General features: G+C 39.8%; 1 protein-coding gene across 1 annotated transcript in view; it reads right to left on the minus strand.

Moving 5' to 3' along the window:
• LOC134514577 (polycystin-1-like protein 2) overlaps positions 1 to 26,397 on the minus strand; it is a 42,162-nt gene extending 15,765 nt beyond the window's left edge. Inside the window, exons 1-27 of the mRNA XM_063332561.1 lie at positions 25,944 to 26,397; positions 25,229 to 25,393; positions 21,805 to 21,990; positions 20,934 to 21,044; positions 20,364 to 20,511; positions 18,813 to 19,042; positions 17,777 to 18,181; positions 16,572 to 16,670; positions 15,800 to 15,849; positions 13,442 to 13,565; positions 12,604 to 12,811; positions 11,750 to 11,870; positions 11,347 to 11,488; positions 10,660 to 10,851; positions 10,307 to 10,452; positions 9,653 to 9,847; positions 8,672 to 8,797; positions 7,090 to 7,272; positions 5,905 to 6,029; positions 4,966 to 5,092; positions 3,652 to 3,786; positions 2,777 to 3,002; positions 2,175 to 2,368; positions 1,533 to 1,763; positions 1,206 to 1,307; positions 818 to 996; positions 324 to 470 (exon numbers count right to left, since the gene is read on the minus strand). Of these exons, the coding sequence (XP_063188631.1) occupies positions 324 to 470; positions 818 to 996; positions 1,206 to 1,307; positions 1,533 to 1,763; positions 2,175 to 2,368; positions 2,777 to 3,002; positions 3,652 to 3,786; positions 4,966 to 5,092; positions 5,905 to 6,029; positions 7,090 to 7,272; positions 8,672 to 8,797; positions 9,653 to 9,847; positions 10,307 to 10,452; positions 10,660 to 10,851; positions 11,347 to 11,488; positions 11,750 to 11,870; positions 12,604 to 12,811; positions 13,442 to 13,565; positions 15,800 to 15,849; positions 16,572 to 16,670; positions 17,777 to 18,181; positions 18,813 to 19,042; positions 20,364 to 20,511; positions 20,934 to 21,044; positions 21,805 to 21,990; positions 25,229 to 25,393; positions 25,944 to 26,397 (4,751 nt within the window). The remainder of the gene's footprint in view (positions 1 to 323; positions 471 to 817; positions 997 to 1,205; positions 1,308 to 1,532; positions 1,764 to 2,174; positions 2,369 to 2,776; positions 3,003 to 3,651; positions 3,787 to 4,965; positions 5,093 to 5,904; positions 6,030 to 7,089; positions 7,273 to 8,671; positions 8,798 to 9,652; positions 9,848 to 10,306; positions 10,453 to 10,659; positions 10,852 to 11,346; positions 11,489 to 11,749; positions 11,871 to 12,603; positions 12,812 to 13,441; positions 13,566 to 15,799; positions 15,850 to 16,571; positions 16,671 to 17,776; positions 18,182 to 18,812; positions 19,043 to 20,363; positions 20,512 to 20,933; positions 21,045 to 21,804; positions 21,991 to 25,228; positions 25,394 to 25,943) is intronic.
• Between the last annotated feature and the right edge of the window lie 528 nt (positions 26,398 to 26,925).

Here is a 26,925-nt window from a genome sequence, read left to right on the forward strand (position 1 = left end):
ACACCATGGAGGGAAAGCTAATCATGAGCAGTTTCTATGTAAATTGTTAGGGAAATGACACATAAGAGAAGATGCTTGGGTTTCTGTAGGTCTTGTCAGGCTATCGTTCTTTAACACCAATATTTCCAGTGTGGTATTACTATTAGGATAACGATAAGATTTACTTAACCATCCTTCCTCTTTTCCCTGTTCGGATCCCTTTGAGGGCACTGGAAGGACCTCCCTCGTTTTCATTTTTGTCTAGGGGTTTGATCTTTTTTGCATACTTGCCTTCCTAGACTGATTGCTACCAAGAGTAAAAAAGTCCATCAAACGTAAGGTACCTGAACTGCTTCATGTCCTGTTCTGTAGCTACTGGGAATACTTTATCCAGGACACATTCTCCAATATCAACAGCTAGCCAAGAGTTACAGAGGAAGTACCATTTCTGATCCCATGCCAGATCATGGACCAATACTCGGTTCACATACCTGTTGGAAAAACATACAGGGCACACGTATAACTGAGTGGTATGAAATTCAGGACTCGACAGGACTATGTATGACAAACTCTGGCCTTTGGCTTCTTGGGTCGTGTCTAAAGTGTCAGGCACAGAACACATGCCATCCTGTACTGAACACAGGATATGGGAAGCACTCTGGTCCTGCACTTTAGATTATAATTTGATCTGTTCATCTGCAAAACGAGAAACTAACACTGCTTTCATTTCTAAAACTGTAGAAAGGATAATTTTCAAGTGCTGGAAAAGGAAAACTGTTATCATAATAAAAAATATTTGTGGATCTTTACTTCTAAGGGTCTCCAGATCTCCACTTACCAGGATGGACTGTCCCCTGAATTATCATGCCACAATCTAATACTCTGCAGTTCCCCAAGAGGGAAGAAGGTACAGAGCAGGAAAACGTCCACTCCTCCACGTTCAAAGACTGGTGTATCAGGATCAGTTAGATGGTGTGGCTCACTCTCTCCTTCCAGTCCATAGAGGGTGAGAGTCACCTGGAGAATAAAATGGCAAAATGAAGACTTGCACATCTTGATCCTGTGTATGATTATTCCTCTGGCATACTCTTCCTGCTTTCATCAAATCTAAGGACTTTCTGGCTTAGACATTGCATTTGAGTTGTCTTGTTTAATAGCCTCAGGTACTCCATTATTCATCCAGTTCTCTAAACATAAACTGTCTTACCGCACGGTGCCATTGATACCTTGGAGGTTGTGGCTGCCCCACGGCGGTGTCCTGTAAAAACTGTCACAAGATAACGGTACTGAGCAAAGGGGTCATTGTCTTCCAGTACTGTGATTCTCACCTGCAGAGTGACACAATACAAGCAATGTGTTAGCTGTTCTGTAAGTATGGATTCCTTAAAGCTGTGGATAGGGATTTGTCACCTTGTGAACAATGCATATGCTTCCCAGTAAACAGAGAGTTACAGGGAAAGGAGTAGGTTTGGTTGAAGACTTTCTATTAAAAAAAGGTAGGCAAAGCGGGTATTGGTCTAAATACATTCAGTCTTTATTAGCTGAAGACTTACTTTGGCATCATCCTGGATGTCTTTCCTTCGAGCCCAAATAACTACAAGCACATATATCAGAAAGATGCATCCTACAGTTGTCACCACCACGGGGTTGTCCACAAATGTACCAAATAGCTGTGCAGTTCTGCTAACATCTATGGCATTGGGTATTACAAAGAAGGAGCTCCCAAAGAAGGTCAGGTGGTTGCAGAGGCACTGTGTGCGTTTAGGATTTGTTTTTGGTCCTACCTGAAAACCAGAAAAATTTCCTGGTAAAACATTTGGCTTCAAAGTATTAGGTAACTTACCAAGCAAATGAAAACACAGTGCTGAGATTGTTAAGTTAGTGTGAAGAGCTGCTATACAGAAAAGAATTCTTCAAGTTCCAATAAGGAGTATTAATTCTGATGTCTAGCCAGAAACAGGCATTGTAATATAACACAGCCATGTCAGAATGGTTTAATTTCTTCTTATATAGAAGCCCATGCCAAGAAATCAAAATGTCATTTGAAGTTTAGTCTGGTATGAGTAAACTTCTTCAGTTTGCTAAAACATCTCAGAATGGACTTATTTTATGGTGTGAGTTCAATCCTATCATTTCACTACAAGATGGTTGTTGAAATATATAATATAAATATTGTTTTGTTTCTCTCTACTTACATGACAGCCATAGCTGTTCCACTTCCCCTGGTGCTCATCCCAAAATACACAGCGGGATGCGAAGCAAGTGACAGCTATAGTTAGCCTGTCATAGACCGTGGAGTCCATTCCCATGTCTTGTAAAACCATGAAATAGTAGGTTCCCTCTCCAAAAATGAGTTCTTCTGGGCTAAGAACCCAGGTGTTTGTCTCACCTTGAACATAAATATTTTAGTTTCAATGTATATATAGAAATGCTAATTCAGAACTATGCAGCTGTATTGCATATAATCAAACAAGGAAACTGAAGAAACAGGTATGAAATACTTCTTAGCAGCTCATAGTTCAAAGCATCCCACTCTTTGCTCCCATTAGTGAATGCTGTATACTAGAAATTGGAACCCTGAAGCACGACAAGTTGAAACTCCTATGAGAGGTTTCTTTCCAGTTAGATGTCTGAACTCATGGCCAAGGCCCATTCTGCAAGTACGTGCGTGTGCGGTAAAGTTGTGGCTGAGCTCTCCCCATATGGAGTGCCCTTAACTGGCTATGAGTGGTGAAACTGTTCTGGTTACATAAACCCAGAATGCACAAGTTCATGGGTCACTAACAAGTTGGCTTACCTCCAGTAGTTTTCTTACAGAACAGATGATTTTTCATATCGTAGTTGGTTTCATTTGGATGATAACCGTACCCTAAGTAGAGTATTAGTGGAATGTCACGTTCAGATTCGACGTGGATCACTATAGATGTGTTTTCTGAGGTAACATTGACTTGAAAAGTGCTAAAATTGCCCAGATTCAACAGAATCTTATCTTCCTGAGCTGCTGAAGGCTGTGGTAATATTATCTGTTTTTAAACAGAAAGACATAGCTTTAAATACAGCAAAGCCTCTTGCTTCTATTATCTATAAGCAAAATACAGCCACACAGCAGATAATCTTTTTTCATAAAATAGGGAAAGCATGGCCAGCAAAAAATATTGGCTTCAAAGTAATTTTCTTGATACTGTCAGCTAACCTCTGAAAAGTTCATTTGAAACTACGTAGACTCATCACAAAATCTATTGTGCATTTCTGAACAAAGAGCTGAGATGATAAGTGAAACACTGGCTGCATGAAGTGCATACGAATGATTTAGATGTCAGCTAATACATGGGCTAGGAAGCCCAAGCAGTAGTAATATGAATGTATAGTTGCTGGATGATGAAATCGGGCATCGCACTGTGTTTTGGGATGACTGTAATCTGGAGTCATTTTCCACAACCATTAGCATTCTCACATCCATTTAAATGAAGAGTAAGATATTTCTTTTTAAAGAAAAGACATAAATATTTGTTCCCTCCATCACAAATGCAGACACCATGATCCCATTATACACTGTAATGAACACTACCACCATTTGCAGTCATTTCACAGAAGATAGCAAAAATGATGGTTTGTAAACTGAGAAAGGAAAAAAGGGAAAAGAGGGAGAGGGATAGGAAATAGTGGGTTTACCTCAATGTTTTCTTTGAGATTGCTGACTGGTATAATCAAGCCATCCAGACCAGTAAGACTTAGACCTCCCACTGTTCCACTGATGTCAAAACTGGTGTCACTGGAGAAAAAGGGATTCACGGCAAAGCTCACCATCTATTAGCAAGACATTAACAAACAACTTTGAGCTATTGGTAATATTTTATTATATTCACACTCTAAATTGCTGAATAGATAAAGCTTGAACTCAGACCCAAACAGTCCTCAACTTTAAAGAAGTCTGCATCCAGATTTAAATAAGAAGCTACCTTATCTCTAAGGAAGGCCAAAACCAACCATTGAAAGTGATTTTGATTCTGAAATGTGATATGTGTACAACAATGTATATTGCTTTCAATTAATTGTAGCACTTTTGCTTTTTAGGCACCAGGTACCAAAATGCAATTGCCTAAGCCTCTTGCAGAGCAACTCCACCAATGCTAGGCTGTGGCACCCATCTTGCAATTAGGAACAGAAGTCTAATTCTACAATGATAGCAATGCACAGAGAGTATGTCGGAGTCGTTAGTCCAATGAAAGGATTCAGGAGCCTTTCCTAACACTCAGGTAAGACAATGGATGTGTTTTGACTGGTTTCAGCGGGCTCTGGACATTTTTTAGCAGAGCTGGAAAAGACACAATGAAAAAAAAAATACATGTTTTGCAGGTATTGTAGGGGTTTCCTGAGAGGGTGAAATTCTCAACTAGAGAAGCCTTTAGAAAAATTATTATAAAAATAAGACAATAACATGCAATCTGTTGATCTGAGAGAAAAAACACCATATCCTAATTCAGATGAGGGATGTGCTATGATCAATTATTCACACACCTTTTGTCTCCTGCAGGATCTGGGTGCCTCAAACTCATTTATTTCTAGCTGGGATGAAACAGGACTACTGCAGGTTAGTTTTAATGGTGATATGGACTCTAAGCTGTTGCATCCTCCTCAGAGCATTAGATGTAAACAAACGGCAAATAGATTTATAGGTATTGATTCATTCCATTGCCTTCTCTAGCCATGCAAGTATGAATCAGGAGTGTATGTGAGGGGATGATGGGATGGGGAATTTAAGCTTTTAGTCCTCCTTAGCTTGCTGAACCAGCCTCAAAAAATTATTATAAGTGAAGGCTTCTTTGACCAAAAATATTTCAAATTTTTTTCTTGGCATGATAGGAGGGGTGACTTATGTACTTGTGTATTCATTGTAAGAAGAGAAAGGATTCTAAACCAACTGGACCAAGAATGTAAGTTGTATACCAGATTGAGTCATAAAAAAACCCAAAACTGTTTACTTGCCCTTATATCCACTGTTTCATCATCAGCTCCTGAAACACTGAGAGAGGAAGCAGGTGGGAGAGTAAAGCTGGCAGAGCTGGAACTGGAGATATTAATGGATGTGCTGTCCATGTTTTCTGTTTGTAATCTGTCCAGTTAGGGTTGAACATAAGCAAAACAGAATAAAAGAGCGAAAAAGAAAAAAGAAAAAACAAAACCAGAAAAAAACATCAATAGCATGGACTTTATGTCTAGAGAAAAAGCTTTTTCGCTTCATGAGTATAACTTAGCTGGAAAACTATTTCTAACTCCACCAGTAAATACTGTGTACATTATCTGTCCCTGCCATAGTACTCCACATAACGCTACCATAGAATCATCAAAAAGGGGTGGAATTGGTGTACCTGGATAGGAAGTTGTACCCAACTAGGGGTACTTATGTGAAAGACGTACCTGGTTTCTGTGTGAACATTCTCTTGATTTGAATGCATAGTTAAATGTGGATGAAAACCAGGCTCTCAAGGAACAATTTAGGGATGATTATAGGAAATGGAGAATGCTCATCAGGCTCCTCATGATGATATTTGCATCTGCCGAGCTGGTTACAATTCTATATAACGTGTCATTATTGGCAACTTGGAAAAGAAAAAAAAAGCCCTAACTGGCATGGCCTGAGTTTTCAAAGGTAAGCAGCTACTGCCTCATCCAGGAAATCGTAGTAAATTCTCTGTTGGTCAAAGACAACACAGCATGAGAATTTCTAAGGTGGCTTTATTGAAGCTGATTGGAGTCCAAGCTGTTCTTACTACAGTTAGTAATGACAGCCTCATTGCGCTGTTGAAGTTGTGATTATGCCACAATATTTAGTGGGGCAGTACCATTTAAGGACAATGTAATGAATGTCTGGGGCAAATTTGATTGACTATCAGGAGCCTAGGCGGGCGACGCTGTCACTGTTACCTGTGTATATACATTGTGGCAGAAGGAGTGGTAAGGACTGTTGGTTCATCATCCGGTTCTTTCCCAAACAGAAGGGCACTCTGTAGGTTTTCAACTGTATTCAAGAGCTGCTGTGACACTGAAATCTGGAAAAGGATTAGAGGAGAAAACCTGCAACAAAGCTCCTCAGAATCATTAAATTGCACATTATTTGCCCTTACTTCCATTTAGGAACAAATACTAATTTTCAGTGTCTTACAAACCTGGCAAACTTGGTGATGTGCTGCTTAGTCTCAGAGAAAGTTATGCTAATCAGCAATTCAATTTCTTTAATTCTCAATAAAATATTGCAGACAGCAAATAAATATATCTTACAGCTTTAACTTTTATATTCTATTATTTATAACTTCTACACATTGAAATTTGAAGCACTACAACCATGACACAAATTCAATGCAATATATTCCTGCATTTCTGTACATTAGTGCCCTTTAGCTGCACACTTTAGTTACTTGCAAAAGCAAGATCTAATTACATATTAATTGTGTGTTATTAGTGTGTTATCCTGGGGAAGTTCGAACAGTTCATAACCTTTTGTCTCAGGTTAGATTTATTTCACGCCCTACTCCCTTGCAGTGATGAAAGTTAAAAGTATGTTCAGCCCAGGAAGCACACTGTGCACCCTGTGACAATTCACGGGTAGATAGGAAAGGACAGGACAAAATAAACATGTTGCATAATTTTGAATAGAAAATCATAGTGGGCTTTCTGAAAAAATGTAAGCAGCAACCAGAGCCGATTCCAGCTTCGAAGCAGTGGAGCCAATCATGAATATTGAATACCTGTGGCTTCCTTGAATTATGGGGCAAAAGGAGGGGATAGAATCCAATCTGAAAAAAATCTCTGTGTGCTTGTCATCCATTAGAGGTTGCACACTGATGCTGTGTTGTTCAGTGCTTTGTCCTGTTCAGCTTTAAATGTAATAAATTTTAAGAGGCTTCTGTCATCTTCATTACCAGACCATGCAGTCTAACAGGTCTAACCGGGGAGAAATTTCCTTTGATATTCAAGTCCATCATGGTGTCATAATGAACCCCACGCAATGCCAATTTAAAAATATGAGAGGTAGCAGAACTCTTAAAAACCTTCCAAAGTGAGCAAATGTTCACACATGGTCCACTACAAACTGGACCAAACCAAAATTACCTGTTCTGACTCTGGCACTGACGCATTTGTAGCTCTGATTTCTACAGATGCTTTAAGGACATTGCTCACTGCATTAAATAGATAGTTGGCTGCATCTTTTAACTTCTGATCATCTCTGCTGTCCTCTGTGTTTACAGTGAGCAAAGAAGCACTGACATCTTTTAGAGCGTTGCTAGCTTCCACCTGCATGGGAAACGAGGGTAAAAGGTGATATGTCGTGGTACTACAAACGACAGAAGTGAAACTTTTGTCATTTACTGAATATTGCAACGTAAGTAATCTCATGGGAGTATTTGTGGCTAACGCTGTTTTTACCATAATTATTTGTGCTGGGGTAATACTTCAAATGCCAATAAAGATGATATACTAGACAGTATACTAACATGTAATTCAGACCTGAAAAAATGCCGCCTGCTTCTACAGATTTAATCCATAAAATAGATGAATAAGATCTGAAGGAAGCTTGTCTGTCAAACACTGGGCAAGAATACAGTTTAGATGTACAGTAATGTAATAAATTAGGTTATACTTTGGGTCGTATGTCCAAAAAATACCACCATATTGTCAAGTGCATGTGCATTTCAATCTTAGTTTCCACAAACCCTATTGGATTAACAGCAAGTAATACCCTTGGCTTTGTGCTGTGCTACATGCCAAAGGAGAATGAGTTTTACAGTTTTTATTTTGTGCCTGAATGTAGCCAGTGATTGCTCTGTAATTGTGAAAGCATTGGCCAGCTTTTAGCCCAGGGTGATGAGGAAGCCAAGCAAATTCATTGCAAGCTTGGACATATCCATTCCCACAGTCTGCAAACACTTAGCAGCCTTACTGTAGTGCGAGTGCTGAATCTGAGCTATGTTCTTGTCTTGCCAAAGTTAACCACACACTGCTGAAATGCTCCCAAGCCATTGTGTGGCTGCAACTGTATAATACATCAGAAATCAGGACAGCTCTTTTTATTGCCAGCCTATTTGGGAAACTTCCCCAGTGACAGTTTGTTCTGTCCTCCCATGTGCTCACTCCTTGTACATAAATAGCATCATCTACTAATAATGTCATGTTGCCAGATAAAATTCAAGAAATACCTTTGTGAGGCCCATCTGAACATTTGCGCCCAGCTCCTCTGGGTGCTGTCGTGTTCCTGCCTCGCTGGCATCTTGCCTGTGTGCATTTTGTGACAGTGCAATGATCAGGGACTAATGGATCTGGACAATTCTAGAAAAACCCTCATGGGCTCTTTTTTTCAGGATTCTAAAAGTGCTATACAAGATAAAATATACATCCTAACATGCCTCTGACTAAAAGTTAAGGTTTCCACCTTAAAGATGTATCATAAAATGTAACTGGCCAGACAGCCATAGCCTGGATTGTAGTGGTTGCTGAGATAATGTCTGAGAATCCAAATTCGCTTACTCTAAACAGCAAAATGTATTCCCTTCTGGTCAAAATACACATGCTGGTACAGTTGAAAAAATGGGTAAAGAACAGATAAGTGTAAGGCACTGAAACTCTTCCAAGGTCAGCGGGGTGCAGTAGAGTCTATACTGTTAGTGTGAGGAGATATAAATTATTTGCTTCTTACCTGTGCTGAGACAGACAGCTCTTCACTCTTGTAAGTGATTTCTTTCAATACTTCTGACATCTTAAGAGCAGTTTGCACTGATGTTACATTAACAGCAGAGAGAGTTGTCAGCATCAGCCCTCGGAGCTTGGGATGAAAAGGGATAATTAGGCAAAGGAATAAGATGCTAATTAGGACTGTGCAAGTAGTGCTGTATATTGACAGCCAGGCTTGCTGTAAATTATGCAGTAGGGTAAGACTCCACAACAAGGATCATTTGAACTGATATTAGGTCTACTGACAAAATGCCACTTGCCTTAGTAACTATATAATCACAAGTTTTGTTACCTCTCAACACAGAGAATTTGTACACTTAACATCCATTTATAGGAAGGAGAGTTACTTCTGAGAATTTGTAACAATGTATGTGAATTACTGTATAAATGCCACTTCCAGAGAAAGCAGAGTGAATGTATGATTGATGTTATTCAAATAATGAATCATAATTCAAGGGTACATTGCATTTCTCTAGATCTTTTCATCTGAGGCACTTAAAGCACTATACAAATACAAGCTTGTAACTGAAACATAAGCTGGTAGCTGGAAGGAACAAACTACAATTACCTGCCATCTAGTACTTTTTGGGAAAACTAGATAGGATATTTCTCCCGCAGGAGAGGCCATTTTATTAATATTTAAATTGTTTGTGGAAAATCAGGTTGATTTTAAGTTTAAAAAGATCATCCAAATTAGTTTAAGCTAATGCAATAACAATTGAGAATAAATTCTTTACTGATGGATGATAAAACGAATTATTTATGTGGGCAAATAGTGAAAAATAGTTGAAACCTGTGCCAAACACTGAGAAAGATACTAGAAACTTGAAACCTCCATTAATTTCAAGTGGTGATATATGAGCTTTTTATTACTTAAGAGCTGTCAAAGACTACGAAGAGTCCATTATATTGCATTGTACGGCAAGAACACAAGTGTCTGCCTGACCTCTTTTTGCGTGTCCCTCTGTAAAGATATGTTAAAGCTTTCCTCTCGGGTCTCCTGGTTAAGGACTGATATCACTGACTTATACAGCTGGAAAAGACTCATGCTGCTGTTCCCATCTTTTAGGATGGTGTTTGCCTTCTCAGATATGATAGCCTGCAGGGTCAGGTTCCCATCGGTCATATCTTCGTGTCCAACCTGATGAAGAAATCAGATATGCTCTTAACCTTGCTAGTACTGTTATAATTATCTTTGAACAGCTCCCACGATCATCTTATTGACAGCCTAGCTAGAGTGGGACAGAAAACTGTGTTCCCCATTTTTGAAGTTTTATTTTTAGTGGCCTGATAAGGATCTCCTTACTGGGGCACTGGGTCAGAAGCAGGAGTTTTGGGGGCCTACACAGAGTAACTTCAGACTCACTAAATACAGCTTATGCTGCCCAATGGCCAAATCATTTAAGCTTCTATCCTAGAGAAAGGACAATGGAAAATTCTTTTGACTACCGTGAGCGTACAGTCTGTTAGATAGGAAAATGGTGATTATGGCACATTCAGAGTGAAGTAGTAAGTATAAAATGGGATGAAGCTCCAAAAGTGAATTGCAGGTTAGGTATCCAAGTGAGAGATCTTAAAATAACATAATTCTTCCGTGTACCTTCACTGAAGCATTCGTTTGAATTGTATCACCATAGTTGTTGCTAACAGTAATTGTCATATGTAAAATGAAGTTATTTTCCTTTTCTCCAAGTGGAAGATAAACTGGGAAGAGTTCAGGATCGGGGCCACAGTGCAGGAGAGAATCTGAAACAGGAAAGAGGGGGTCACCTACCAGACACCACACACACACCTCCTGTTCTCCAGGAACAGGGGACCCTGGGCTTGCTCTGCCTTGGCCTGATTGACTCAGTCTCCCTGCAGAGCAGAAGCAGGTTGTGCTTTTGCTCTTGTTAGCAACAGTTAACAGTGCTTGCTGAAGCGTTTAGCCAAACAGTTCACCTCAGGACTTACTTGATTTCAGGTAGAAGCAGTATGTGAGCTGCCGGGATTGGCATGAATCTGCCAAGCAAGGAGTGCTGCAGGAGACTCTGAACATGGTGAGCACTGATCCCTGCTCGGGAGACACGGCACAAGCGGGGATCTCGGGCGGAGGCACGGTGCTGACAAGGTACGTTTCCTCCCCGTAGCCATGCTGAGTCATTGCTGGGAGTGGAAGGAGCAGAACGTCAACAATAATCGTGCCCCAGCAGCACTGATCTTCAGACATTAATCTTGCCTAGTCAAGCAATGATGCTGTTTGTTCAGGCACCAAAAACATCAGGGTGGGCCTAATCAGAAATGAAATCCCGCTACTGAATAAGCCAGAAGAGGAAAAGAACTAATAAAGACATGGTAGTGTTTGCATTATACAGCACAGCTGTATTATTTGATGAAGTATTTTGTACAACTTCATTTCCAGATGAGCCTTAACAAAGTTATTAACAGCTTGGAGTAAGATAATTGAATTTGTCCTACTGTGCAGTAGCCCAGAACAAACGTAGCTCTTAATTATTTTAAAGAACCCACATACAAAGTAACAGCTTTCAACTTGTGGAATGATTTAACTTGTCAGCCAGGCTATGTGTGTGTAACATCAGTGTGATGTCATGATGGCAGAAACTATCTCAAAGAAGTCTGAAAAACCCTGCTTGCCCCTACCTGTTACTTTAATCTGAAAAGCTTCTCCCTGTGTCTGCAAGAAGGAGCTGTTCATTTTCAACGTGGATGCATTGCTTTGAAGCAAATTCAAAGAGTTCTGCCGGAAACCAGTCAGGCCACAGGCTAGAGGGAGGGGTGTAGACTGGAAAATCAGACAGAAAAGAAAACGTGACAGTAGAGGCTCTTTGCTGTGATTTCTGTTGTGCTTTCTCGGGAGCAGGGTGGTAGTTTGGTGCCCTTCATTATAACCCCTCCCAAACCTGGTGCCCTCCTCTCTTGGCCTTCACTGTTATTTCCAAAGCATCCATTTGACAAAGTATCACTCTGAGGCCACGTGGTGTTCCCTCAGGATGGATATTTGGTTTTGTGTGTACAGTATTTCTAACAAAGCTGATGCTCTCACCTTGGTTTGGAATGTGTTATCTAAATACCAGTTATAATATATGGCCTGGGAGTCCTTCTGTCCAGAGACACTCAAAACAACATCATCACTAGCATTCACTGGCTTGCAGTTTGCCTCACACCTGTAAGGAATTAAGATGGTAGTTACAAGTAGTAACTGGATGAGATGTCATAGTCCTTGCTGTTGATTGTTTTGCTCTCATTTGATGAAAATCTACAAAAGCCCTGCAGTATGAGACAGGTGACACATGACTCACAAATAGCTAAAATACTTAATTTTAAAGCAAGAGATTTAGGAACCTTCATCTCCATTTTCAACGTGACTGAGGCCCAGAACCTACAAATGTTACCTTTTATGTTGCAAAACTGATTCAGGCTCTCAAATGAACCCTGCCTCTATTTAAGCTCCTGAAATGATTATATTAACAGATCTTTGAAATACTGCTCCTTTTTAGTGAGGCACTATACTCTTGAAGAACAGATTTTTTTAAAGAGCAATGTGTATCTGAGTGTCTAGTAGGAATTTCAGACATATCTTATGGCATTTATTCCCATTGTTTCAATGAGGTTTGCGTATAGAAATCTCCAACATTGAAAGGATGTAGTGGGGTCAAAAACTAAATGGTTTTGGGAAGAATGTTATTCAGTTTATAAAAGGATTATGTTCATAAATGTGGACTGGAAAATGCAGCAAGACACATTTTGTCTGTAATTCCCATGATAGTAAAGTATAAATAGATTTACAACAATAAGTACTTTATCACTTTATTGTCATTATTATTGAAAACTGTGGCCTTGCTCTACGTTTGTGTAGTAATAATATTAACCAGTGAATACTATGGTTTAAAAACAGACCTGATTTCTAGTTGCAGTTCTTGCTTTGCAGTCACATAGAGACATTGCTCATCGTGCCTGTCTTCATCGTCAGGGTTTTGGACCGTAACCCTGACAGTCACTGCTGACTTTGGAGGAGGAAGGCAGGAAGGTGGGATTTGCACCTCAGTTAGGTTGGTTAGGATTATCTGTTGCTGCACACATTCATTCCACTCAGGCCAGCAAGCTCCTGCAAAACATTTCCTTTATAATTAGAACAGTCATAACATCCCATGTCTCTTACAAAGGACTTTCCTGCCATTGGTTTCAAAGAGCTTTACAGAGGAACTGAGTTTCCTGAACCCTATTTAAAAAGTGGGTTATCAGAGTTCAGAGTACAGACTCTTCAGAGTAATGCATGAGGCCAGGGATAAATATGGGGACGGAACACAGATGTCCTGAATCTCAATCCAGTTTTCAGCCATAAATGTTTTTGCATCATATTTGATGCTAATTATTGCTGTTTTATTGAGGCACATGTACCTTGCAAATGCCTAACTATGTACGTCACTTGGGATTAGTTCTTGGCTATGAGGGTGAGGGCTTAGGACAGGCAGATCTTGAAAAATTGCGACCTAGGAGTTGCCACCCTTGGGAAAAGACAAAAAATGAGTGTTATGACATATTATATACCATAATTACTTTAGTGTTAAAACTAAGGTAAGGTAGAAGGACATTCTTCATGCACAGTGAGTGGCAAACTTTAAAGCCAGAGAGTAAACCATCCTTTAGTCAGATTTTCATCACTTGATCTGACCTGACAGTGAGTTTGTTACTTGTCAAATAGAAGTTGGTGGAAAAGTTCAGGAAATGCACATACCACAGGACCAGAGAAAACTGGAATTATTGTTGTTGTTGTTGTCTGGCCAGCCAAGCGTAACAGTTGTGAAAGGATCCACATGGCGACTCGGTTTAATATATACCTTGTTTTTTCTTTTGTGATTCTAAATAATAAGTAAATGTATCAGTTAGGACAGGAACATGTATAAACACATGTCTCTTGCTTCTTTATAATGAAAAAGGTCTGAAAGTTTAGACCCCAAATCACTGTGCACAGATCTGGAGTTTAAAGGGTCTTTCCCTGATCAGTGGTCATGTGGAAGTAGAAGCTGTGGGAACAGAAGCAGATGGCACAGAGAAATTGTGTGGCAAAAATACTCCCAAACTCCTAAGTGGCTCAGGAGCCCAGTTCCCATTTTCAAAACTAATGCAGGTACTTAGGAAACTAATTCCCATTAATTTTCCACTTCTGGACCAAGACTTTTAACCCTTCTACAATCATTTGTCTTCTAGTACGTCTTCTAATACATTCCTTTTTTATCTGAATTGTATACATTACAGCTATAGATAAAGAGAAGGAGGAGGTAGTTGAATTTGTCTGTCTGCGCAACAAACTGTGATAAATTTAGTTTTGAATTAGATTTATTTTGTTCTGATGCACTATTTTCTTACAGGCAACCTGTAAAGTATGATGCCTTCTGGTCTCCTATAGGAGACATCTGTCTGTTAGTGTTACAGTTAAAAACTAGACCTTTAAGATGACAACAAAATTTTATATCTGGCAATTTTATTATTTAAATTTGTGTAGCTGCTAGCTGTGGAATAATTACTAAATTGGCCAAGAATACAAAAATACAGCATTGTTCACACATTAAGGAAAGTCATAAAATCGAGAGGCTTCTGAGGTAGAATACAGCCGCAGCTAGCACACGAAGAATGCAACATCTGTGATTCCCTGTACAAGGTTGTTTGCGAAACTACACGAGGGATGGAACGGAACACGCTTGTTCCGTGGCCTTCCCTTGTGACGAATAGCAGATATGGGGACGAGATGGTACTACGGAACTGATAAGCGGCCTACACGCTACCCGAGCCAACATTTCGTCAAATGTTGATGAAATGCTGTCCTTTTGTGCGAACTTTGCTCACCACAATGTACCAAAACACACCTCCATCCCGGAGGCTATCCGCCCCCGAGGCGTGAACACTCCTCCTTGAATACATTAATCATAATAAAAGTACGTATGACTAAAGTCACTCAAACTCCACTTTGAAGATAAAAAAATAATATAAAAATAGCCCAAGAGAGAGGGGATGTCAGGGAAGACACCATCGCGAAGAATTCCACCGCTGATTTTCGGGATCAGTCGACGGGCTGAGCCTCTCTTCCCCCCCATAGGGACGCCTTTGGGTAAGACTTCGATTACACCGAGCGCTTTCTCGGGGACTTAGAAATTTCTCTAGAGAATCTCTACCCTACATTTATAGCCAGGCTGTATCGTTTATAATTTTGTCGCGCGTTTGTATACTTAGCAATATCTTTATTTGCACGTGCTTTGCAGACAGTGTATTTATCACCGGCAATCCAAAAGAACCTGTATATCTGTTGTTTAAATAAACTGCACTGTTTAAGTAGCTAGCCATTTCGCTTTCTCACTGAACGCGACCAAAACTTGAGAGAGGCCGTGCTAGTTCAGGAGTACGACTAGACTGAAGGTGCAGTCCACTATTAGTGTATCCAAATTGTAATAGTTTAATACACATTAAACGCGATTGGACTGATAGTGCTGAATTGGGCATCACTCAGAATTTAAACCTAGCCGCACCTAGCCTCCCACCTCGGTGAGGAGTGTTAGAACGCAAGGGGGTTTATCTTCTGCCAAAACCGCTTGGCCCCGTTTCACGCGACACTAGCAATTGGTGTATCATTAGTTTCTCAGTTTGCCATAAACTGGAAATGTCTTCTTTGCAAAGTAACTTAAACATTTGAATAGAGAAGCAGGAAACACTTAGAAACAATATAAAAATACATTAAACTCTGCTTGAAGGATAGCCCCTCAAAGAGAGGTTTCCATTAGTCAAGTAGATGATAATTTAAAAATTCATCTAAGCACATTTCAACTTCCAAAACTGAATCATTGTGAAAAGTTCATTTTTCCTAATCTTGTAATTGTTACTTGCAGGCTTTTATGAATTGTAGATTGAATGCCTGTAAACACATTTGTCTCAGAGACTTTTGGTGTTGATTTTATGTTAAACCATATGGGGCACAGAAAATCTAGTCCATAATCTAGTGTGCTACAAATACTTCTTTTCAATATCTTATGCACCACTTTTACTGCTGAGAAAAATTTCAAGGCATTTCAATTTTAAAGAAAGATCCTTAAATAATACTTACATTTGTCTTTTGAGTATTTGTTTTGGAGCTGCCTTCTTCCTTAGCAGAATCTGTTTAATATAAAAAAGAGCAGAATATTTTAGTGCTACCTGTAAAGCTTTCAGACATCCACAGAGAATATGACTTATATACACAGAATTTGACTACCAACGGTCTGAAAGACAGGGCTATAAGAATCAGACTCTAGAAGTGTGCTAAACAGTCTAATTACAATAGGTAAAATTGTAACAACAAGCTAGTCACATACTATAAAGAAGATGGTCCCGATTCTTCAAATACAATGGTGTAAATCAATATAAATACACAGAAGTTGATGGAGTTTCATCGATGTACAGAGAAAAATCGAGGGAAAGCACTGGAAAAGTCTTGATAGGATTAGTACTAAAGTCAATTTATTCCTGGTATAATCTGCTTTTGTAAATGTAAGGATGAGCCATCTAGAAGCATTTACTGACAGCAATTTATGGGACTGCTGTGATGCAAATATTTCCTGGTTTCAGAGCTGTGTCCCAAGCCATAAACTTCACTAATTATTTCTAGAACAAATAGCAAATGTGCAATGTGAGACATATACAGAGCGATGCTAATTTATGACTACTTCAAAGCCAGAGAATCTGCCTTCATGAGGAGGAAGCCTCCACAAAAGTTTTTAGCACTGTTGCTGGAAGGAAAGCAATTACTAGATGCAAACCATAAACACTCCATGAAATGCTCTGATTGCAAAAAGACATTTACGTGGTCAAAACCAGCAATGTCAGATTAATGCAATTACCTTCTTTATGAGAACTGTTTGCCAACACAGTGATGAACCCAAGATCCAGACTCATGTTTGAGAAGGCATTCATGGCCACCACTTTCACTAGGAAAGTACCTAGAGAAGACAAATGGCCAGTTAATAGCAGTGGGACCTGTCCATGATGTTTGGGATATAAAATCCAATTCATAAAGAAAATCCTGTTCTTTTCTGTCAAGAGCTTTGGGGTTTTTCTGATGAGTTTACACTGCTGAAAGGCTTTCCAAGGAATGTTCTTCCCCTTTATCTCAGCTTTTTAATAACTCAGCTGCCTTTGTCCTAGCACTTGCAATGCTATTCTTTGTCAGCTGGCTATGATATTACCACACAGGAACCTAGAGGTGTGCTAATACTGGAGTCCAAACGAGTTTAGGCATCATGAGAGACCAGCTGTCGTGTTTGAAAATTTCTGCCTGACGGGAAGGGATGTTCAAATGGGTACAGGGAGACCAAATAAAGCTTTTAATATTGAATAATTTTAAAACATAAAATGAAATCATAATTAGCTTCTAGTGTTCCAGCTTTGGCATGGGATTTGAATAGTTCATTAGAGGAGGAAACATTTTTATCTTCTGCCACTGAATTAACTCTTAAGGACAATCTCCCTAATTCCACATTTTAAAGGCTTTGATTTCTTAGTAATGGAAAGAAAAAATTACTAAAAACTTTATTGATAAGTATACCCAACAAAAACTAGGTGTTGGAGACCGACACACAGAAAAGCTCCCCTTTTCTTCGTCATCTCTACTGAGAACTCCCCAGATTATTACTGCAGTGTAAAGTGCAGAGGAGTGTAAACTTGAAAAGTTATACATATGAACAAACAGGAGGAAAATACTTTGTGATTCAGGAAAATGTCATCATTTGTACTTGAATCAGATCATGTCATGAAAAAATAAACCCTGGCTCACTATGTCTTTTTTATTGCAAAAATCAGGTGAGGCCTTGCTTTCAGTTTCCACATGGAGAACCCATTTGCCTGTTCAATTTTATTAGCTCACTTACAAGTCAATCAGACCGTGCTGGTCATACTGTTCTGCAGACCAACTTTAAGCAGCTAGAAAAGCTGCCAAATTCATCTGTATGTTATTGTCCCTGCCCCCAGGGTGCTGTGACTCTTTATGTGAACTACTCTACACAGTTGTGAGTGTCTTAGAAATACAGAAGATATCAGCATGCTGTACCTTCAGAGTGCACGGGAATGATGTATGCTCGAGGTTCCCCATGAGGGACGTCATGTTTGTGAGAATGAATTTCATTAGATCCAATCACCTCAAACTTTAGCTTATCTGGGGCACCGTGAGACACAGACACATTTATCTCCAAATTCTCCCCCAGCTGCAGAGCGTGAGATGCTAATGCAGCCTGAAGACCAGATACCGGCTCAATTAAGTGAACAGCAATGCTCTCAGAGATCTCTGATGTGGTTGTGTTGCTGAATGCTCGGATTTCCAGCTGATGTGTCCCTGGGCCTAGCAGCTCTTGAGAGGCACTGTCCAGTGTCAGATTGTGAGGGACGATTCCTTCCTTTGCGCTGGATTCAGCCAGTGTCATGTTATCTGCTAATATAATGTAGGTCACTCCATTGCCTGCAAAAAGACAGTTCAAAATCTCTAACACCTTGTGTAGTAGACCATCCAACTCTAGCTGCTGTGGTATTTATAAAGCAGTCATAAGAACACTGTAGCAATGCAGGATTTTGTGCCCCTCAGGCTCCCTGTGGAAGTCTATCACATGTCTTCTGCTGGGAGTATTAGGGCAGTCAAGAGAATTCAAACATACGCTACTTATTTTTTAAGCATATATGTGGATGCTGGGAACTTGAAGTGAGAACAAAATATATATCAGCAAATGTGACTGGCTCAGCGTGGAATCTTCTTACCCTCGATCAGAGAAGCATTTCTGTGGATTCCTAACTTCAAATATGGATATATTCCTACAGGCTTTGTGTGGATTCATGTGACTGAAGTTATGCTCATGCTTTGTCAGCTTTTTGTAGAGGGAAAAAGGGTTTATACTTATGTTTGAGGTGGTGTAATAGCTCTGAGAAAGAATCCCTCCAATGGAGTTGAGAGCATTCAGTTGCAGGAATGCAACAATTAGAGGGAAAGCATTCACTAAAAAGAAGTATTGTTTTGCGTAATGAAAATCCTGCTTCTATCCCATGGGTAGCATAATATTTAGCCTGCTGTTTAAATCATGCAGAGTAATTAGCCTCACCTCCATTGAGTTCAACTTGAATCCACAACAACTCCCCATACAGCGTACGGCAGAGAGAGCTGTTCCCAGTTTCATACTGGCTATAGCACCCAGTAATGCTTAGTTGATCCATCTTATCTTGAACAGTCACCCGCTTCTGTGCCATCACATGCCATTCGCTGGTGCTGCATTCCACAAAAACAGTAAATTCTCCAGGAGATGAATATCTATATGTGACATTGCTGACCAGTCTAGAATGGAAAGAGAACAGCAAATCCTGGGAAGTCTTTAGTCTTATGTGATAACAGTGGTCACAGTGCCCAAATTTCTGACCTGACTGAGCTCTCCTGCAAACACTGTAACCCCTTGTTTGTTTACATAGAATTATTAGGATTTGAAGATTGTTCCTTTTTTCTGGCTATGATGTCATTAAGGATGTATATCGGGGTGGTCATTCTCAAAGCATATCTATAAGGATGGATACATTTTGCTGTAAATTAGGTAGATTAGCATTCAGTAACATATGGCATTAGATCTGGTCTGTGTGTTGTTGGCTTTGAGCACAGACATATGACTATGCACATTAGAACATGTAATAGTACCCTTAATTTCCCTACTCTTGATTTGATTCCCAATTTACCATCTCTTAGATGTATCAGTGGAAGCGGAAGCTGCTCAGCATTTTGTCAGAGCAATCTCTTGCTCTTTTTTTTTTTTTTTTTTTTTTAATGTGCAGCTGCTTCTGTACTTGCCCATAGTGGCAAAAATGTCTCTTCACTCCTGGGTCTGGTGCAGCTCCGGTTGTGATAGCACCAGGAGTTGACTGGATATGAAGAAGTCTGTGGTAGCTGCTATTATTACTAACAAGCACAGGGACATGGTGAAAAGAATCCAAGGATATCCTTGTATGACATACACCATGGAAGGCAAATAAGTAACATTCCTGACAGTATTCTCTCTGAACTATTTATATTCTTATCATGGTATCACCTAGTTTACGATTTCTAGTACGTTACTACTTTTTGGGTTTCATTTTTCTACTCTTACTTTTGTAGTTGACTCAAGTAGGATTCCATTAGTAGACAAATAACTTTCTAGAGCCATTCTCTGTCATTCCTAGCACTAGGACAAAATCTGATTTTTAAATCCAGCAGAAAAGTGTTTGATCCTTTAATGATACAATTTTTATGCAATTACAATAAAAGAAAAACTCCAGAATGCCATTGTATTATTGTAAATATTATTAAAAAATACTCTTTAAACTTAAGAAAACAATGCCTGTTTCTTTGGCCATGTTTTCAGTGATTTTGTGTGCTTAGGATCTGGAATAAATTCCCTTAGTAAGAAATGCGAATCATATTAAGCAGAAGAAAGATTGTGGTTGGCAGCTTGACATAAAATTTTGTATTAATTTCAGAACAACTTTCTGCAGAATCCAAGTGTCTTGTATGTATGGTCTATTATTAATCTAGTTAATTTTTAACATCTCATTTAAGAGACTTGAAGCATTCAGTAAAATGCAAGCAGTGAAATTTACTGGTTGTCTGATGATACATGAAGGATATATCTTACGTTAGAGGATAGTAAGGATCAATAGTGTGGCCATCTCCAGTGCTAATGATACAGGAAAGGTTGCCAGAGTATGGAGAGAGCAGCCAGTTCAAACTGACCGTGATATTTTCAAAGACAAAGCACGTATCTGTTACAACCAGCTGCAGACCTGTAAAACATAATGACAGAATTCAATGCCGTTGTTTGTCTCCATTTCTTAAACAATTCACTTAATTTTCATGTATTGAGAGCAGGCCTTTTCCAAAACTGAGTTGATACTGCTGCTAATTTGTTACATTAGTGGTGTGACAGAGCGCTGATTCTTTTCCATACCTACTGGTCAAGATTCTTGTTGGAACGTAATTTCATTTAAATGTGGTTTTGTGTTGGAATTTCCTGGCTTTGTATCCTATCAAAAACCCTCAGGTAGGACAGGGAAGCTACATTTTCGTGCCTATTTTTAGTGGTCACCACTCTTCCAGGTTCTTCCCTGAGGATGGAGCAGTGATTTTTAGGATAAACATCAATGGTCACAGTTTTACAGCAGAGAGTAGAACAGGATTTTGGTGTTGACAGCCCCCTCCCACTTACCTTCCCTGCAGTGGTATTGAATAGACAAATAGCTTCCAGAAGCTGGACAAGGATCTCCAAAGAAAATGCCATCCGCTGCCACCTGGCAGGCCTGAAGACCATGACACTGGCCTGGAAAGAAGGACCGTTTTATATGAACTAGTGGGTTTTGTCTTTGACTGTCATAACAGCTCAGATGAGAGATGATTACAAAAACAAAAAGGCGATAAGGAGCAATATCGTCTCACTGATTTCTAAACAAGCTCCCACCTCACTTTGGCTTTAGTGTGTTGCTTATTGCCTTGTATTTCTTACCACTCCACTTTATTGGAATTAGAGAGGTTATGTGTTTTGTTTAATTTTGGCTGGAAGCCCAAAGAATCACCACAGGGACAGGCCACAGTCACTGTTTAGTCTGGCAAGCCGCAGAGCTCTGTAGCTCCAGCAGGCTGTGTACAGCACAGCAGGCAGCAGCAGATCCCTCCTGCTCTCCTGTCCCCATGGCTGCCAGCCTTCTCACCCCTCCTGGTCTGGAGTTAGGTTTGTATGGATGTGTTCTCTTCCATCTCTGTCAAATCTAGGGTCTCCCACTGAGTTCATCAGAGAATTGCTGTGCCCACATATTTTTTTCACACAGTGACAGCAGCCCTTGTTCTCCATTTGCTCCCCCTTTCCTTTTCTGAATCTTTGCTCCTCGCAAAATCCCTCCTTCCTATCCAGCCTCCTGTGGGAACCTCCTCCATGTCAGAAGTTCTCTGTGAATCCCTTTATTTTAGGAATAATCCACTTTCCTATTCACTAACTCTACTGAAATACAAGATAAAATATTTTAGGGACCAGGAACTTTGGCACATACTCTATGCTTCTGACAAGCAATGCCATAAGATACTACCTGCTACTTCGTCTTTGACACTGATCCAGCTGCAATCTTCATCTGTATCATACTGGAGAGGAGTCTCCGATACACAGTAGTGAAGAGTCTTCCGCCCATAGAAGCTCTCTTCAATTTGAATAACTTCTCCTGAACCACACTGTACAGTGGCATTGTAATTATCACAAGCAATGCTCTGGCCAGATTCTAATAGGAGAAAAAAAGTCAAATTTAACTTTTTGAATTTCTGGAAAATCCTGCTTCAATTTTCCTGCATATCCCCCCCCCTTTTTTTTTGTTTCTTTCTCTTCCCTTTTTTCCCTTTTAAGCTAAACAATTAAGAAAATAGAAAAGAAAGAACAAAGAGTAAATATTTTTTCCTTTTTTAAAATCCAGAGGAATAAATTTCTGGCTTTTACAGCCTTAAGCAAAAAATTGAGAACGTTTTTAGCAAACCAAAATATTTTCATTTAAAAACCACATGTTTTTGTGGAAAAAAACTTATCATTTGTTTGAGTTGCAGTACTGGAAGGTTTAAAGTTGCTCCTTACTTCCGAAAGAGCCTTGTGGTGGTGTGTGATTTGCGTGATATTGAGATAATTGCTCTGGAGAATAGTTTGCATATTAAATATGGGACCTGATCCCATTTCTGCTACAGAGACACCTTTGTTCCTGCGTTATATTTGAGTGACTTCATTCAGCAGGACTGCTCAAATGAGTAAGGTCATATCTCTAAATGTGTACACCTCATTCTTTGATTAATCTGGGACAGTTAATTATCTTTCAGAATTCTTAGTATCCTGTAGTAATCAGGATACTTAATACCCTGAAGAGGAGGATGCGAAGACTGCTCTCATATGGGAGTGTTGCAAAAGAATGTTTTTGTTTCAGCTGTCTCAGTTTTAAATACATTGTCCTCCAGCTGCTGGGTGGTTTTTTTTTTCATTGCCCTTAAATACCTTAAATAACAGTGCCGATGTGTGCACACTGCAGTAATTGTGTGCTATTGTTATTTAAAGGCTAAATCTAAGCCTGGCTGTAACTATAGCAACATGATCAGTTTACAGATTAGAGCTGCCTAAATAAGCTTGAAAAATAATTTGCTGTTAAATTCTAATGCGGACTATCATCTCGTGCATTTCTTTGTTCTTTACTTTGTATAGAGAATTCCCTTAGTATTTGCTCTCTCTGCAACTTTTACACAGAAAAATGTGCAGAACCTGGTTGGTGTTCCTGTGTACAAACCCTGGTTCAATATGTATATTTTTCCTACAAGAAATTGCTACCCTACAGAGCACCAAATGGTAGAAAGTAATAAGAAATAATAAGAAGGAAAGTTTTTACTTGTCTTGAGGAACACAAATAATGACACGATAGATGGCCAAAGAAAGGATGAGGGCAGAACACTGTCTGGTTAGTTGTTTGTACGCATATACCTGTCTCAGATGATCAAGTAGACAAGTGATCAGTGTTCAGAGATATTAAATTCCAATAGCGGTACCATTTGGAGCTACCTCTACATTTCATTTCAAGTTTCAATCTCAATGTTAATATGAACCAAGCCTCGGAGTAGCTGGGCATGAAGGCGTTAAGTACTACTGTGCCCATTTTACAGAGACAAACTGAAGCACTGTCAGGTTTTGGGAACTTCCAAACATTCTACACACAGAGAAACGAATGAAAATATTGTCCCCGTTTCTTTGGGATATTGGATCTAATTGCTTGCATGCAAAGCTGGTAAAAGAGGAGTCTACTTCGTTATTGAAATATCTATGTGTATTAATGGACGTGGGCTGTAGACACTGAACACAAGGCTATAATTGCCTCAATCTGTTCTCAGTTTCTTGGTTAATGGAATGATGGATGTAGTGCAGGACATTGTTGCTCAATAATGCAAGTGCTCATTGAATTTAATGGGCTTTAAGTTAGATCCTATGGTAACAGATGATAGCTTCCTTACAAACAGACAGTTGTCTACTGTGGTTGTAATGGAAAAATAATTTTAGTCTGTTTTTGCAAGGAAAATAAGCTTAAGGGATTGTGCTGTCTGCCAATTTCATGTCCCCCAATCATTGTTAATGTTAGTCATCTTCAGCCCAATTTGATGTATAGATATAAACCTCAAAACACCCTAAAATTTCATGAAAATTAATAGCTAGGTAGAAGAGAAAGAGGTACATCAGTGCCTCTATTAGAGGTAGGGATTATAACCCAATGGTTATCTGTTCCATGATGTGGGATTCAACTGTCCAGCACATGCAGCTGGAGCTCTGGAGCATCTGCAGAACTGCAGGGGAGGGAGCTGGGAGAGGGAAAAGTATTTGCAGAGGCGGGATGTGGGAGTGAACTGGGAGTGCTGAGGAGGAGGGTAGGGAGGGGAAGTGGAACAGAAAATCAGGACAGGAAACAAAACTTTATTAGTTTTGCTGATTGTGGAACGACTTGTTAATTATGTCAGAAGTAGTACAGTACTGGACCAGAGCAGTAGCAATTCTAGGGCTTGCGGTAACCTGTACTTGCATACTGGATTTGAAGACCTTTTATATTAGTGAGCCTACAGCCAGACTGTCCTTCCAGAGCCAGACTGTCCTTCCAGTGCTTATGACCTTACTCCTAGTTACAGTTTAAAATGCTTGGCTTATGTGCAAAGTGCGAGGAACACAAATTCCCCTCATATCTATATGTTGAATGGGATGATATTGTCAGCATTCCTTTCCAGGACTGTTTGTTCCAAGTCACAATTTAAAGGACACAATGTCTGTAGCTTTTCTGTCTGAGCACTAAAATGCCACCAGGAAGTACAGGTTCCTGTCTGCGTCCTTATCCTGGGGAAGCCCTTGAACTTCACCTGATGGAAAGGTCTGAGAAGAAACAAGAAAAACTTGCTCTCACTTTTGCTTACTCTATGCTGCTAGGAGTGATGTCTCAGGAAGCTTGGCTGTATTTTTGCTTCTGTTGGAAATTATTTTGGCACATATTTATGATTAAGAGTATATTTACAGGGCAATCATACAGGTCCCACCTAGCTCAGGTACTACAGTGCTGTGGGGGTTTATTCTTGCAAACATGCAATCATGCACTACTCATATCAGCTTTAAACTAGCTAGTTTATGTCTGCTGTAGATGTGGACTGCTACACATTTAGATTCACTCTCAGTTCCATTTCTATTTTACGAGCCCTCTATTGGAAACCTGGACCTTAACGGCTACTTGCTGAGCTCCTACATCTCCCAGTGATTCCTGGGTTCTTCCTTTCTTTGGATCAGATCTTACATCACCACACTGGAAAAAGAGCACCTGCTGGGGTTATGTGGCTTTTTGCTTGTTCACTTTTAATAAGCTTTATTATGTTATTGTGCAGCCACTTTGAAAGCAACAAGGCAATTTATGCACAGTTGTAAACGTGGCATGCTCACTTCTCAGTTCCATCTGTTATGTATCTTACCAAACTCGCAAATGAAGTCAAATTCCTGGCTGCAATTTTCAGTCACACCCCACTGATACTTGGCATTCTTCAGGATGTACCCACAGGTGGATGAGAAGAGAGATGGATGGTCCTTGTACCAGTTACTGTAGCTTATATTTGAGGTGTCCAGCCAAATCATTGATCCTGTGAACAAAGTAATCACGTCCCAAATGTTTATTTTCCACAGTAACACAACTACAGAGTCAGAGCCTGCAGAGCAGGACTGTAGCCCTGCTCCTACTGACGCAGAGGTGGTTTTGTCTGTGTAGGGATCTTCAATTACATTTTATATTTAACCTGATATAATCACTAAAAGAGACACCACCACTTCCCCCTGTGCTCCCAGACTCAAGACTCCACCATGTCCCTTGTATCAGATCTTACAGTACTTCCTAATGTGACGAATTGGCTCAGCTGGCTCTTCCACTGGAGACCTAACTCAGCACATTTTTTTCACGGGGTCAGCAAGCTGATCTAATTCACCATGTGCTCACACAACCACAAGATCTAATGGAAAGCATGACAACATGCAACTGGGAAGTGAAGCAGGCAACTAGAACATCTTAATATAAATCTGAAGTTACAGCAACCAAATCAGAAGTCTACAGAGGGACTAATTGCATTTGTTAGCATGTTAAGTAAGCATCATGGGCTGATACTGTTTTAAAGAAGACGTGATTTCAAAACCACCTACCGTCAGTAGTTCCATTCAGCAAGGAGTTTGAGATCAGTCCTATCCACCATTCCTGATCCTCTGCAATATGTTTTTGCAAGAACTCTTGAGTTTCCTCGTTTTCAATAAAGACGAGGTGACCTCCTCCTCTCTCACACCAGCTCTGGGCACTTGTGAAGGTACGCTGGAATCTAACAAACTCATAGCACGAGTGGTTGAAAGCTAGCTGGTACTTTGAGCAAGGGATTCCTTCATCAAAGGTTGCTTCCTCCACAGCCAAACATACAGCAAGAGAAATGAGAACTGCGATCCCAAGCCACATTCTCAGCGCAGTGCCCAGTGTGGCACTCGTCTTGCTTAGCACATCACCGCTCTTTTTGCTGCCTTCTTCAAAAGCTTGAGATGTCATCCTTGTCATGTCATCAGCGTTGCTCTTTCCTCTTTGCTGCTTGCAACAACTGCAGCAATAGAACATGGAACAGGTTCCTTTTAATATATAATGGTGATTGCATCTGAGGATACACACAGGTGTTGATGCTAAGTCACTGCAATGGCCATTGTGAGGCCTATTGTATAAATGTCTCATTCCATGTGGTCAGTTTGAAGAGAAGACATTAGAGTATTGCTTTTCTCATGAGCAGAGGAGATAAGGTTGATATATGCTGCTGTTGGACACGTGGAAAAGTGAGATAAAGCTCCTACATCAAAGGCATCATTGTGTGAACATAAAAGCTGGAGGTCTTTACAACAACAGCAAAGAGATACAATGCAAGAATGAGAGGAGAATGAGGAAAATGAGAAACACAAGGAGTTATGAGATGGGAAAACAGGCAGTGTTCCTCTAGATACATTTAATTGGTTTTAATTGCTTTATTTTTAATAATTATTATTTGAGGTTCTTCTTTTGGATGCTAATTTTTTGAGGTGCTTCTTTCAGATGCTAATGCAATGTCTATAATTACTGTATCGTATTCATCCTGTCCACCTGTTTACACGTATGCAG

This window comes from Chroicocephalus ridibundus, chromosome 4, assembly GCF_963924245.1.
Source record: "Chroicocephalus ridibundus chromosome 4, bChrRid1.1, whole genome shotgun sequence".
Lineage (NCBI taxonomy): Eukaryota > Metazoa > Chordata > Aves > Charadriiformes > Laridae > Chroicocephalus > Chroicocephalus ridibundus.